Here is a 14,976-nt window from a genome sequence, read left to right as displayed (position 1 = left end):
TGATAACATAATAAAACCATTCAAAATGTCTTTGCTTCTAAGCAAATCCCGGTGTAAGATTAACTCTTAATAGAGCCCTTTCTAATAGAAGCAAGCAAAGGCATAAATAGAAATAACATCAAAAGAAGTAATATTAATATATATTAAGCTTTTTTCCTACTGAAAAAAGAAATAACATCAAAAGAGATATCGTTATATAAAAACAGGTTCGAAATTGGTCTCATATATTAATCAATTTTGACAGAGTTAGTATCGCTAAGGCATTCAGTATAGGATTCTAGGTTGCAATTTAATAACAAGGTTGCAGATACTAGGAATTGCCCTTTAGAGAGAGGCAAGGTTCCAATGGGTTTTCATGGTTCCACACTCCCTCATTCAATCAGATCGTAGCTTATGCAGTGACAACAGTTTCAATAGCTGCAGTTGCTCCTCTTGACCGCCGAACATTTTTGGAGCTCTCTCCATCTTTTTCCCATATCTCAGGCAAAGCTTCCCTAACGTTGTGAATACTTTCCAGTGCAAAATCCGCTCCCTCCGTTCGGACTGAAGTGCCCACCTATTGACAGTGAAAACTAATATTAATATCAGAAGAGGATTGGACCAGCAACACCTTGGAAAAGTATGAGAAACCATGAAGAATCAAATTGTCTTACCAATACAGTATGCAGGCCTTCACGCTTTCCTGCCGCTATATTCCGGGCACTGTCGTCAAAAAAGATCTGCATGAAAACAAAACAGATTTAGATAAATGGATGTTTTTCTGTAAGCGTTGAAGCATAAATAATTTAGCATGTGATGTGGATGTGCAAGGTTACCAAGATGTACAATATTCTCTGTGTAGCTCGTCTTTGTTGAAAAGGAACCATGTCTAAGAATATGTGGATGATATGACGTGCCTAACAGGAATCTCTTTTTAATTGAAATCCTATCTCACTAAACTTCAGCTTTATGTTTTCGTACATTATTCTCTTTGTCTTGATCAAAAGGCAGATAAGTAGATGTTTATGCGCTACGTTGTATCATAATTATTTAGATTGGAAAAAGGTTCCACTGGTAACAAACAAACAAAATACTCCCTACTGTGAGGGAAAAATGTAGTATGTTTATTTTATTTTATGGGATAATGTATAAGAGTATGGTATTAGTATTTGTTGATTGTTTTTGGTTTGTTAGTTTATTTATAATTTGTAACATTAATTTATGGATTAAGGAATCCCGATGTAAAAGTGCGAGGCGATCAAAATTACATTTTACTTAAATAAAAATAATAAGAGTCCCTTACATGTTTCCTTCTTTAAGAAAGCCCTTAAAAACCGGTCACACTAATAAAATTTGACAACCATATATAGTAATCGATATGTATTTATATTGTTTTTTCATAAGCATGTAATTCGTGGCTATGAAAGGCTTTTGAGTGGCATACCGTTCTTTGTGGATCAGCCTTTGCAAGGCGAAGAGCCTGCGTTATGGCCTCTTTTGAGGGCTTGCAAACAACGGGACTCTTCGCTGTCGTAGAGTTAGCAGCGGCTATATTTTTGTTTCCAGTACTTTGTGAAGGAGGATTAAGTGTCTCAAAGCAGATTATGCCTTCAAAGCAATCTCTCAACTCTAGCCTGTTAAGGACCTCTGTGGCATGAGCTCTGTCACCATTCGTAAATATCTGTTTCACATAACAGACCGATAAGAATATCCTTTCAAATTTCCCAAAACCTCCTAACGCCTTCATCATGTATTACAATCATATAAAGAAATTGGAGGAAAACGATATGCGCTTACAATTTTCCTCTGAGGCATGCTTAATAACAAATTCTTCAATACAGGGTCTGGTTTAAGATTCTCATATGGCAGCCTTCCATGAACAAAACTGTATAAGAAATATTTGACCTGGGTTAAGCACGACTGCTCTTCTGGCCAAAAGCAATCAATTGTATTCCAATAAAAGTAAAAATGAAAGGTCAAACAAGCTATAAGATTTCTATTTTTTTTCTTTCATGTTTTTGTAGGACAAACCAAACATAAGATTTTTGAAGTACCTGTGGTAATCGTCGTAGTCGAATTCATAGCCTTTCGCCTGCATAGATCAATCAATATGGTGAAAAATCAAATGATTCATGAATTCAAGTGGAATCCCAAGTCATGACGCTAAACAAGTCCCCTGAGAAACAGGGTTTCAGTCTCAAGATTTCGTAATTGTTGGCACTGGACAGTGTGGTGATCGATAGAAGAAAATGAAAAAATTATGGAAAGTGTATGTCAGTTTCTATGCCAGATGAACGGGCTGGTCAACGCAGCTCATAATTCCATTCTTAGGCCACTTGCTAAATATTACAGTGTTGCAGAGGTGCTCAGCAGTCGACTAGGTAAGTTACCGAGTGCCAGAAATAGTCATTTTAACCTTCAAAGTTGCAATGCAATGCTGAATTCCACCAAATTAAAAAGGTTGAATGCTTACCCTGAGTCCAGCCATGGATGTGCCATAAGTTGTAAAGAGCTCTCTGCAAAAATCTGGGATTCTATTCTTTTCGATACCAAGCTTTTGATTCACATAATCTGTCATAGAAACAACAAGGCCGCACGCTCAATTCAAACGTCAAAGGTTCCCTCAATTTTAAAGAAGAAATCGTAATTGCATCGTAACTGGGTATAGTGAATATGAATACTAGCCCAAATCACCTTAATGTTACGAAGTTCGAATATGGATATTCAAATTTCATATAAATGGCAACCAATACAATATTGGAAATTTGTATATGCAACCTCAAGCTTCCTCACTTCAGGCGAATTTTCAGACATGGTTTAAATTAAAATCTACAACTCCATGTTTACCTGCGATGTTTTTCGTGCATGCAGCAGTGAGTCCGGAACTCAATGGATATAATGTGTCATCCAGATCTAAAACAGTAAATTAAAATCAGAAACGATTCCATAGAGGAATAGCTCAATATCCATCGAAAAAGGAGAAAAGAAAATTACAGAAAATTGTGATGCTTACCAAAAAGAAGGCAGTCATATCTATGCCTCTGGTCTTTCACCAGCCGATTCTCATCCCGCGCCATTATCGATGACTCTGCAATAAATATATTCGATCTATTATCGATCACTCTATTATTATAAATATAAACATATCTGACCAACCATTCCCATACTAATTTATTGTTTTCTATGCATACGAAAAGCAACAAGAATATCGTATTAGACAGTGATTGAATTTAAAGTAAGAGCCATCTAATATCAAATGTGTAAACATGATCAAACATGTAGATTTTGGGTAGAGTGGGAGATACCCAGCTGAATGGAAGAGGGAGAGAAACACTGTATATTAACAGAAATGGCTATTCTGCTGATAATATTGCAGGATTAAATGGAATGGAGCGGGTATTGAAGGAGAAGATCGGGTGCCTTAAATAGATCTCCAAGGGCTCAGATGAAGTTATGCGGATAGAGTTGAGTATAGTAGATAGCATCCTCCTGCATGGCCCCATGATTTCAAATTCAGTTGATTCCAACGTTATCCGACTCCGAATTATTTGGTTATTTATATCAAGAGGATTCCTGCAGGGTGTTTTCAATTAAAAAAACTGACCTGATAATGTGGGTCCCTTTGTAGATGGCTTCCTTTTCATAGGAATTTGGCCTTTTGTCAGAATTTTGGAGTCTGAACAGCTGGGTCAAAGCAATGGGGAATCTACAAAGAAAATTTGAGTGGTCGCCAGGTGATACATAACTGTTCAGAGCCATTCTATAAATCCTAACCGTGGTTAGAGTGCGATTGGGAGGTTGGCTACCTGGAAATGAACTCTCAACATGTTTACTTCTAGATAACAATGGGCAAAATATTTTATTGTATTTGAAGTTAAGGATATATTTCAGAACTGAGATAGTTGCCGAGTGGAACATTGTTCCACTATAACAGCCGAATGACATTTTATGTGTGCCCTCTGAAGAGAATCAATGCCCTCTGGAAAAGGCTGGTAGAGAATTTGATTGCTTACAGAATTTGATTTGCTTAACACAGATTGCCTTTCTTTTTATTGTTCGTATATCGTATGGAATATATGAAGAATTATGTGACAAATAACACATATATTTTAGATTACATTTTTTAGAATTTGATTTGCTTAACACAGATTGCCTTTCTTTTTATTGTTCGTATATCGTATGGAATATATGAAGAATTATGTGACAAATAACACATATATTTTAGATTACATTTTTTAGGTGGGAGAAATAAATTTATATTTTTATACATTTTCCCTAGCATTTGTTTTAATTTTCCCTTGGTTTGGGTTTTGTAATTTGATCTTTTATAGAAAGAGTTCAACATCCAGGGATTTCTGTGATCACTTCTCTTTACTAATTCTGTGATGAAGAGTTTTATTTTTATAATTTCTATATTAATAATTTATAAAAATGATTACAATTTAATTGGAAAAATTAAAAAAAAAATTAATAATTTTATTTATTTATTTATTTATTTTAATTATAGTAAAGTGACTCATCTCTTTCTCATTAATGGAAAAAGTAATATATTACTTTGATTAGTGCATTATACTTGATCACCATATTTTTGTTGCAAATATTAAAGTGAAATCTACAAAATTTGGTCTAATCTAAAATCTTTCATTGCAAAATTAGCAAAACATATACATAGTTCTTTGAAGCATGCAAGATTATTATAATAGTTTCATTGATATTTCTAAAAAAACTTGCATATCCCTTATTTTCATTATAAGCATGCAAGATTACTATAGAAGTTTTATTGATACTTCTAAATACTTGCATATTCTTTATTTTCATTCTCATTTTCATTATTTTTTAAGAATGTTTAATTTGTGTGGACTAATGAATCTCAATATGTTTTTTATGTTTTGAGTAATAAGTGTGTACATCTTTTCTTTTGAAAGGAATTGATTGGTCCATGCCTTTTCACTTTTCTAGACATTTTTTATGCAACTATCAAGATAGTGTTTGGACAACAAAAAGTACAAAAACATTTTTCTATTTACTTCATTAGCACGAACATAGCTCCCCAAGAATTGAACTGTAACATTCCAAAAAAAACTCAATGTAAAATCAAACATTATGAAATAGTAATTTTAAAAGAGTTACGAATTAGTTAAAAAACTAATTTAAACATTTTTCTATTTACTTCATTAGCACGAACATAGCTCCCCAAGAATTGAACTGTAACATTCCAAAAAAAACTCAATCTAAAATCAAACATTATGAAATAGTAATTTTAAAAGAGTTACGAATTAGTTAAAAAACTAATTTTTGATATGCATGAAAAGTGAATTGTATCTAATTTTTTATATTCGTGAAAATTGAATGATGATGAAAACAAGAAAGGAAGTCAAGCTGAGGGCTCTCGGGTGGTTCAGTTCTTCATCTTATGCACTTCTTCTTTTTGGAGGTTAAGGTGGTTTTACTCTATGAAGGATTCTATAAATATTATGTTTTCGTGCGCTTTTTGTTTTTTTGCAGCAAAGACAACAAGAAAATATAAGTGGTTGTACTCGATGAAGGGTTCTATAAATATTATGTTTCCGTGCAGTTTTTGTTTTGGTAGCAAAGACAATAGGTCATCACATAAATCAATGGGAAACCTTATATATGAGAGGACCTCCTTCCATTTATACCAAACAATCCGCTTTTTCATTGACTACTTGCATGGTGAAACTTGATGGCCAAGCAAACTCTTCACTACTTTGGATGTTTCTTGAACCATAATGCAGTGAGGGAAGCAAACTTATGCACCCTAAAAGCAGAGTATTAAATGCTCAGAGGATTGAGAATCTTTCATTTCGTTCCCTCTCCAAATTCCTTAGTGATACCGGGTATTTTTCATGGTATTTTCATTCACAATGCCTTTGGATTTCTCATTGGTCTGTCGTCATTTTGGATGGCTTGTGGGTGGCACAACTGAAAAAGATAAGCTAATCTCTTGATTTTTTCTTTGTTTATGTGCAGAGAAATATATGGCCAATAATGTTCATGTTTTTAAAGTAAATTCCTTGTTTTGGTGCACAAAGTATAGTTTGGTTATGTTAATTTCCTTGCAAGGTATTGTAAAGTTTTTATACATAAAATATTGTAGGGATATAGGTTTTTTTGAAAATATTTTCTGCTTAGTTTATGCACAGTAAAAGCTAAGTGGTTTTGTGATTTTCTTGAGAGAAATTACACTACTTGTACATAGCACAGTGAAAGCTAAGTAGTTTTGTGATCTTCTTGAGAGAAATTAAACTAATTCTTGCACAATTAGAAAGAAATTATTCTTGAATGTGTTAAAATATAAGTAGTTTTATCATTTCTTTGGGATAAATTACACAAGATTCTTGCTAAGTACCCAAGATATCCTCTTGAGAAAAGATGTATGAGACATCTAAAGTCCCTGAGGAGATTGTTGTTATATATTTTCTTGGAAAAGAAAATATATTACTATATGTAGATAAAGATTGTTATTATTATATATAGAAAAAGATTGTTATTATATATATTTGCAACATTAAAAGATAAGTAACATTTCTTGTCTTTATATAATATTGCATATGCCTTTTATGTAAAAAAAAGATAGGATGCATGCTCTTTTCTTAAAAAGGGAATAACAAATCCGAGTCATTTTCTTTGAAGTGAATATAGATTAAAGATGGTAATTTGTGAAATATTCTCATGGATAAGAGAGTTCTTATAAAAAATAATACTTAGTTATGAGAAAATATAGTAACCTATTCCTAGAAGTGAATATAGATTAAAGAGGGTAATTTGTAAAATATTCTCATGGGTAATCTATGCATGAGAAGTTTGTTATGGTACTTTCTTGGAAACAAATGCTTAATAACTTTATACATAAAGTATAGGGAAACTATGTTGGGTTCTTGAAAATAAATATGTGAAAAGAACACATATGCAAAAGCATAGAAACATTAGTTGATTACATGTATGAAGATACAACTATTTTGTTAGATATTTTAAAGATAAAGATGGATTTGTAAAACTATTGTGTTAGATCTTCTAAAGAGAAACATGGATTTGCGTGTAGAAAAGAATAAGTATCATGGAATGTACTAGCTTTTCTTTGTAAAATACATATATCTGCAGTCAAGAAATAATGACTAACACATTAGTTCTGGTTTAGAGCAATGCACGGTTTATGCATACAATAGATTTTGTAAATAGATCTATTTTGAAAAGATGCTTTTCGAAAAGGTAGTTACATTTGCATGCGTGATAATAATCTCTATCGTGTTAGTTAGCTTCCCCATATAAGGGAATATCTATTGTATTGGACAAATTACATAATTACATGCACAAAGAAGAAGCTAATGGGTAGCTATCTTCAAATAAGATTTTATCTAATTACATGCATGAAAAACAAAGATAATTTTCTAGTATCCTCTACGTGAAATGGATGATTACAGTGGTTTCCTTTGGATATGAACATGTGCTGGTGCGAGAATGATCATAGTAATAGGGTAATTATTTTGACATGCGTGACAATTATTTGTTTATACATGCACAATGTTATTAGAAGAAGCATGTTGTGATATTATATTTGCATCTCATGTATGCACATGAATAGATGTTAAAATATCGCTTTTAAAGAATGATTAATGATTTATTAATACTTTATCTAATCCTGTTACCAAAGATTGTTGACAACAACAATGACAAGAAATGATGGTAATTTGTGCAAAAGACAAATTATGTTGACATTGTAGCAGATAAGAACGAATGTTCCATGTTGATGAGTATGAGTTGCAAGATGGTCCACTGATGGAACTATTAGGCTACAAGGATGTAGATAATTGTGATATGTGGGTAATTGGTTTCATGACAATTGTAATAGCTTTTAGCTAGGTATGTGGTATTTTAATGATATTTTATTGTAATCTTCTATAACAATAGATATAGGATGGACTCCCTTATAATTTATTGAGTGAGGGGTGAACACCCTCACGAGTGTTTAAGAATAAGATTAAATGTTCAGTGTTTGCTGGTTTTCACCCTACGGGGTTTCCACGGTTTATCGGGGTTCAGTGTTCAATGATGTGATTGCTTATTATGTCACTTTGGTGATGTTGATTCCTTGCATAATATGATGTTGATAATGTCAAGTATGTGATTAATTAATGTGGTTAAATTAATCATGAAATGGATGCAAGGTTACATCATACAGTTTATGTTAATATATTACAAGAGTGGTTGTTAATGGTTACGCAACTTACTATTCCTCTACCAAAGTTACTTTATGTACTAATAAACATTTTATCTAATGGTTAATGAGGAATATGGAATAGTGATTTGGATAATTACATTTAGGTAATTTGTGTAAAAAATTTCTAACTCCTTGCATTTTCATGTGAGGTATCGGGGTATGTTACAAGTGGTATTAGAGCACAAGGTTGCAGCACTGGCGCCTTTGGCAATTGGTAAGCAGAAAAGAAATTGAGATATGCCACCAGTGGGCATTAGCTCAGGTATGAGTCTAACAAACTACATATTGATATATATAGTAGACTACTTTTGACTTGAGATGTGTGATTCATGTTCATAACCACATTAAAGAGTAGTGAGTAATAAAACAGATTGCAACACTATGTTCATGACATTTGAATCCCGATGAGGATAAAAGACAATAAAACCTTTGTCAAACTTATGAACAATCTTGAACATTCACTAAGGAAAGTGGCAATCAACTACCAACTTTTGTAAATATGGAAATATTAATGATACATTTAATGAACATGAATGATTGAAGTTACAATGCACTACCTTTAATGAGTGAATACATGAATGTAAATATGAGGAACATCCTTGAATAGGAAGATAAAGTGCTTTAAAAGGACATTGGAAGAACCCCTTTAGATATTGAAAATAAACAATGAGTCAAGTAGTGGGACTTGATTGTAATGACTAATTGTTGATTAAGTTTTTTCATGGCTACATTAAGATGGTTGGTAGTTGTGATTGGTTAGTGTTGCATGCCCAAATAATAAAATTTATATGCATGAATTGAATTCAATTTAAGCTTATTATAATTCATAAAAAAACTGATTATGGTAGTTAGTTCATGTATCATTCTGTTAATGACAATACACTGTAGAAATTGGAAATGGTTTGGAAAGTGAATACTTGTTAAATGATGCATATTTATGACTAATGTTGCTGATGGGATTAAGTAGCGGTAGCTTAATGGCAACAAGAAAACTTGTTAAGGTAAAACGTTGCAATGTGAATTGCAATCGTAAATGAGAAAGTATAATGTTATATGATATGGATGATTGTGTTACTTGGAAAATCAGAATGCATACAACATGTGTGTCAATTATGTTTCCTGTCAATCTCGACAGTGTGGATACATGTTGAGGGTTAAGTGTAAATGCATGGTGTACATAAATGTTTCTTTTGTTAATTCTAATGTGCTTATGGTTCATTATGCAAATTATTGTGGGAAAGAGTGCTAAAAAATGAATTTAACATGCTAGGCAGTTGTCGAAAATTTTGAAAGGACAGAAGGCCTTGGGTTGATGATGGTTGCCTGCCCGGATTTCCTCTGCCTAGAGATACATGATCTCAGTAAGGGAAAAGAGTTGGCCAAGATGGTGAAGAGGGTAAAAAGCTTGAGGCAACTCTGTTGATTTGGATCCTATTGGAGGAGGCCCAAAATTCCTCATAGACAGGACATTGTCAGAGGAATAGGCAAGACGCTTCTAAGAGGAATCCTAGATTGGACCCTATGTGGTCATTGGAATTATTGAGCTAGTTGACCAGTGGAATTCCATAATAGACTTGGTATCTCAGTAAAGGAACTGTTTGGATGCGAAAATGACTCGATTTGGTTTTGAGAACTAGTTCCCATAGGTTGGAAGGAGCATTCTTTTTCCACTATGGTTCTCGTAGGAGAACAAATTAATTAACTAATTAGTTATGTGTTGTGTTAAAAATGAATTTTATATATAATTGTGTAAAATATGTTATGCACATCTTAACATGAAAGGAGCTTAGTGCTCACTAAGGAGTTATTGGAATTTTAGTTCTTTTATTGTATTACCAATCTTGTGAACGTCTTAGTAGGGGCTACAACAATTTTCACTTGGTGCAATTATTGGCTATTTTGATGATCAGAGATCTAGGCACTCTTTGGGTACTTTTAGAAGTACTTATGTGGATGTCCTTAGTGGGAGCTAAGATAGTATACATGTGGTGCAGTGATTTATCATTTTCATGATTAGAGTGTTAGTGCTGTCTAAGTACTTGTAAAAGTATTGTGATTTAAATATTACCTGACATTGCATAATTAAATGATAGTTAAAATTATTTTATTTGATTAAAAATGTTGTGACTAATGCGATTGAATTTGTTAGTCATACATTACATGTTACTTTCCATGGAGTGTTGATGGGTCATCCAAAAACTATTAAAGTGCCTAAGTGAAAGTGATCATGGTTTTCAAGAGTAATTCGTAAGTAATGGTAGGTTGATATAGAGATTTGTTTTTGTATATTATGAATTTGAATAAGGGCAAAGTGATGGAAACTAGAACTTACATATTTTTTCAGTTATAAATGCTTATGAATATTGATTTTTCTTATGTTATAACATCACTATTTTTGTTTATTGGCATTTCTTGGAATGAAATCTTTCATTATAAAGAGGAAGGATCCCCTTTTGTGTGGTTTAGATTGTTATATCAGGAGTAAAAGCTAAAGTTTCAATGAGAGATGAACACCGAGGAGGGTCTTTTCTTTAAGGAGGGGAGTATGTAACATCCCTAAAAAACTCAATGTAAAATAAAAAATTTATGAAATAGTAATTTTAAAAGAGTTACGAATTAGTTACAAAAACTAATTCTTGATATTCGTGAAAACTAAATGAGGATGAAAACAATAAAGGAAGGAAATCTGAGGGCTCTCGGGTGGTTCAATTCTTCATCTTATGCACTTCTTATCTCTGGAGGTTACGGTGGTTTTACTCTATGAAGGGTTCTATAAATACTATGTTTCCTGCAATTTTTGTTTTGGTAACAAATTCAATAGCCAAATATAAGCGTAATGGCCGAAGAGATCCACTGAAAAATGAACCATCACATAAATAAGTGGGAAACCTTATATATGAGAGGACCTCCTTCCATTTTGACCAAACGATCTACCTTTTCATTGACTAATTGCATGGTGAAACTTGATGGCCAAGAAAATTATTCACTACTGTGGATGTTTCTTGAACCACAATGCACTGAGGGAAGCAAACTTATGCACCCTGAAAGTAGACTATTAAATGTTCAGACGATTGAGAATCTCACTTTTCATTCCCTCTGAAAATTCCTACGTGATACCGGCTATTCTTCATGGTGTTTTCGTTCACAATGCCTTTGGATTTCTCATTGGTCTGCCGACATTTTGTATGGCTTGTGGGTGGTACAACAAAAAAAATATAAGTCAATCTCTTGAAATTTTATTTGTTTATGTACACAAAAAGATATGGCCAATAATGTTTATGTTCTTTAAAGTAATTCCTCATTTTGGTGCACAAAGTATAGTTTGGCTATGTTAATTTCCTTGCAAGGTATTGCAAAGTTCTTAAGCATAAAAATTGCAGGGATATAAGTCCTCTTGAAAATATTTGCTGCTTAGTTTATGCACAATAAATGCTGAGTAGTTTTGTGATTTTCTTGAGAGAAATTACACTAATTCTTGCACATAGCACAGTAAAAGCTAAGTAGTTTTGTGATTTTCTTGAGAGAAATTACACTAATTCTTGCACATAAAAAACGAAGTAAGTATGTGGTTTTTATTAGAAAAAAATTACATGTGAATTTGTGTGTGAAAAACTAAGTAGCTTTACCATTTATTTGGGATAAATTACACAATATTCTTGCTAAGTACCCGAGATATCCTCTTGAGAAAAGATGTATGAAACATCTAAAGTTCTTGAGGAGATTGTTGTCATATATTTTCTTGGCAAAGAAAATATATTACTACACGTAGATAAATATTGTTATTACTATTTATAGAAAAATATTGTTATTATATTTCATTAAAAAAATAAGTAACATTTCTTGTCTTTATATAACATTGCATATGCCTTTTATATAAGAAAAGTTAAGATTCATGCTCTCTTCTTAAAAAGGGAATAACAAATCCAAGTCATTTTCCTGGAAGTGAATATAGCTTAAAGAGGGTAATTTGTGAAATATTCTCATGGGTAAGAGAGTTATTTTGAAAAATAATACTTAGTTATGAGAAAAAATAATAACCTATGCATAGATGAAATGCAAAGAGATAATATAAGTCATAGCAATCTTCTTTGCAATCAATATGTTTTTCTTGTGCGTGGAAGATAAGTTAATTTTGTTAATTCCTTTGCAAGAGTTTGCAAGGGTTACATGTTTTTGTGAGAAAAAGGATAAATGATTTGTGTGTTACATATTGGATAGTTTGATTTAATTGCATGGTTTAATGCATAAACGGTTACAATTATTATTATCTTAGTTCTTATGTGCAAAATAAAGATTGATTATGATACTTTGTTGAAAACAAATGCATGAGAACTTTGTTATGGTACTTTCTTAAAAACAAATGCATAATAACTTTGTACATAAATGATAGAGAAACTATGTTGGGTTCTTGACAATAACTATGTCAAAAGAACACATATGAGGAAGCATAGAAACATTAGTTGATTACATGTATGACGATACAACTATTGTGTTAGATATTTTAAAGAGAAACATGGATTTGTAGAACTATTGTGTTAGATATTTTAAAGAGAAACATGGATTTGTGTGCAGAAAAAAATAAGTATCATGGAAAGTAAAACAAGTAGTTACTTGGAATAAATGTACTAGCTTTCCTTTGTAGAATACACATATCTGCAGTGAAGAAATAATGACTAACACATTAGTTATGGTTCAGAGAAATGCATGGTTTATGCATACAATAGATTTTGTAAATAGATATATGTTTGAAAAGATGCTTTTTGAAAAGGGTCTTATATTTGCATGCATGATAATAATGTCTATCATGTTAGTTAGCTTCCCCACAAAAGGGAACATCTACTGTATTGGACAAATTACATAGTTACTGCACAAAGAAGAAGCTAAGGGGTAGCTCTCTTCAAATAAGTTTTTATCTAATTACATCCATGAAAAACAAAGATAATTTTATAGTATCCTCTAAGTGAAATGGATGATTACAATGGTTTCCTTTGGATATGAACGTCTGCTGGTGCGAGAATGATCATAGTAACAGGGTAATTATTTTGACATGCCTGATAATTATTTGTTTATACATGCAAAATGTTATTAGAATAAGCATGTTGCAATATTATATTTACATATCATGTATGCACATGAATGGATGTTAAAAGATCATTTTTAAAGAATGATTATCAATTTATTAATACTTTATCTAATCCTGTTACCAATGTTGACAATAACAATGATAGGAAATGATGGTGATTTGTGCAAAAGACAAATTATGTTAACATTGTGGCAGATAAGAACTAATGGTCCATGCTGATGAGTACGAGTTTCAAGATGGTCCACTGATGGAACAATCATGCTACAAGGATGTAGAGGGTGGTGATATGTGGGTAAATGACTTCATGACAATTGTAATAGCTTTTAGCTATGTATGTGGTATTTTAATGATATTTCATTATAATGTTTCATAACAATGGATAAGGGATGGACTCCCTTATAATCCATTGAGTGAGGGGTGAACACCCTCACCAGAATTTAATAATAATAAGATTAAATGTTTGTTGATTTTCACCCTACGAGGTTTCCAGGGTATATCCGTGTTCAGTGTTCAATGATGTGATTTCTTATTATGTTAGTTTGGTGATGTTGATTGCTTGCATAATGTGATGTTGATAATGTCAAGTATGTGATTAATTAATGTGGTTAAATTAATCATGAAATGGATGCAAGGTTACATCATACAGTTTATGTTAATATATTACAAGAGTGGTTGTTAATGGTTATGCAACTTACTATTCCTCTACTAAAGTTACTTTATGTACTAGTGAACATTTTATCTAATAGCAAATGAGGAATATGAAATAGTGATTTGGATAGTTACCTTTAGGTAATTTGTGTAAAAAATTTCTAACTCCTTGCATTTTTATGCGAGGTATCGGGGTATGTTATATGAACTACATGGTAACTAAGAACAAACTTGTAGATTTGAGGCTTCTGCGATCTTCATTTTGTGTAGTGTTATTTTCCGGAGTCATCGCATTCATGATTTTATTGTATGGACCTCTCAAACCAACCTCTGTGGTTCATCATCAGGATCAGATGATGAACCACAGAGGTTGGTTCGAAACGTCGATACAATAAAATCATGAATGGGATGACTTCGGAAAATAACACTACACAAAATAAGAACAAACTTCTTATTGTCATTTATTCCATTTATAAACCTAATCATGATCAAAGTGGTTGTCCTATTTTTATACATATTAACCACTCAAGTCTTAGTTATTTAATGAACAAGCCAATTACTAATGGCAGAGTGCCCAGGTGGTTATCGTTATTGTGAGGGTTGAATTTTACCATCATTGATAGGTGGTTATGTTTATTCCGAGGGTTGGATTTTACCATCATTGATAATCTTAAAAGGGATAATAAGTCACAGACTTCCTTTCTAGCCTCACTAATTTCCATAATGATATTCCTATAGAAGATAGTTTTCCTGATAAACATATTTTTGTATTATCTATGCACACATTACGGTATGAAAATATTGCTAATTATTAATTTGTAGAGAAGTTCCTATACCACCTTCCACAAAAATAATGATAACGAATCATCCAACAAGTGTTAGTTATTCTTGGACCTATGGCTACCTCTTTTAGAGAAGGTTAGATATGATGATCTCTTGTTGTGTTAGGGAGGATAAATATACAAAATCTACCACTTTTAGAGAAGGTTAGATCTGATGATCTCTTGATATGTTAGTGAGGATTATT

The 14,976-nt window shown here is 32.3% G+C and overlaps 1 protein-coding gene across 1 annotated transcript; it reads right to left on the bottom strand.

The window, feature by feature from the left end:
• Positions 1-205: 205 nt before the first annotated feature.
• On the bottom strand, positions 206-3,433 carry LOC149150899 (uncharacterized protein C24B11.05-like). Its single transcript, XM_089438285.1, has 9 exons — positions 3,285-3,433; positions 2,993-3,067; positions 2,827-2,892; positions 2,453-2,550; positions 2,034-2,071; positions 1,777-1,864; positions 1,424-1,660; positions 654-719; positions 206-556 (listed from the first exon to the last, which is right to left on the bottom strand). The coding sequence occupies exons 2-9, from the start codon at positions 3,054-3,056 to the stop codon at positions 392-394; spliced, it is 822 nt and encodes a 273-aa protein (XP_089294411.1). The 5' UTR covers positions 3,057-3,067; positions 3,285-3,433; the 3' UTR covers positions 206-391.
• Positions 3,434-14,976: the final 11,543 nt, after the last annotated feature.

Source organism: Pinus tabuliformis, chromosome 9, assembly GCF_031772625.1.
Source record: "Pinus tabuliformis cultivar Carrire ecotype Pingquan chromosome 9, CPIR1, whole genome shotgun sequence".
NCBI lineage: Eukaryota > Viridiplantae > Streptophyta > Pinopsida > Pinales > Pinaceae > Pinus > Pinus tabuliformis.
Note: the sequence above shows the minus strand (reverse complement) of the source record. Positions and strands in the feature narration are given on the sequence as shown.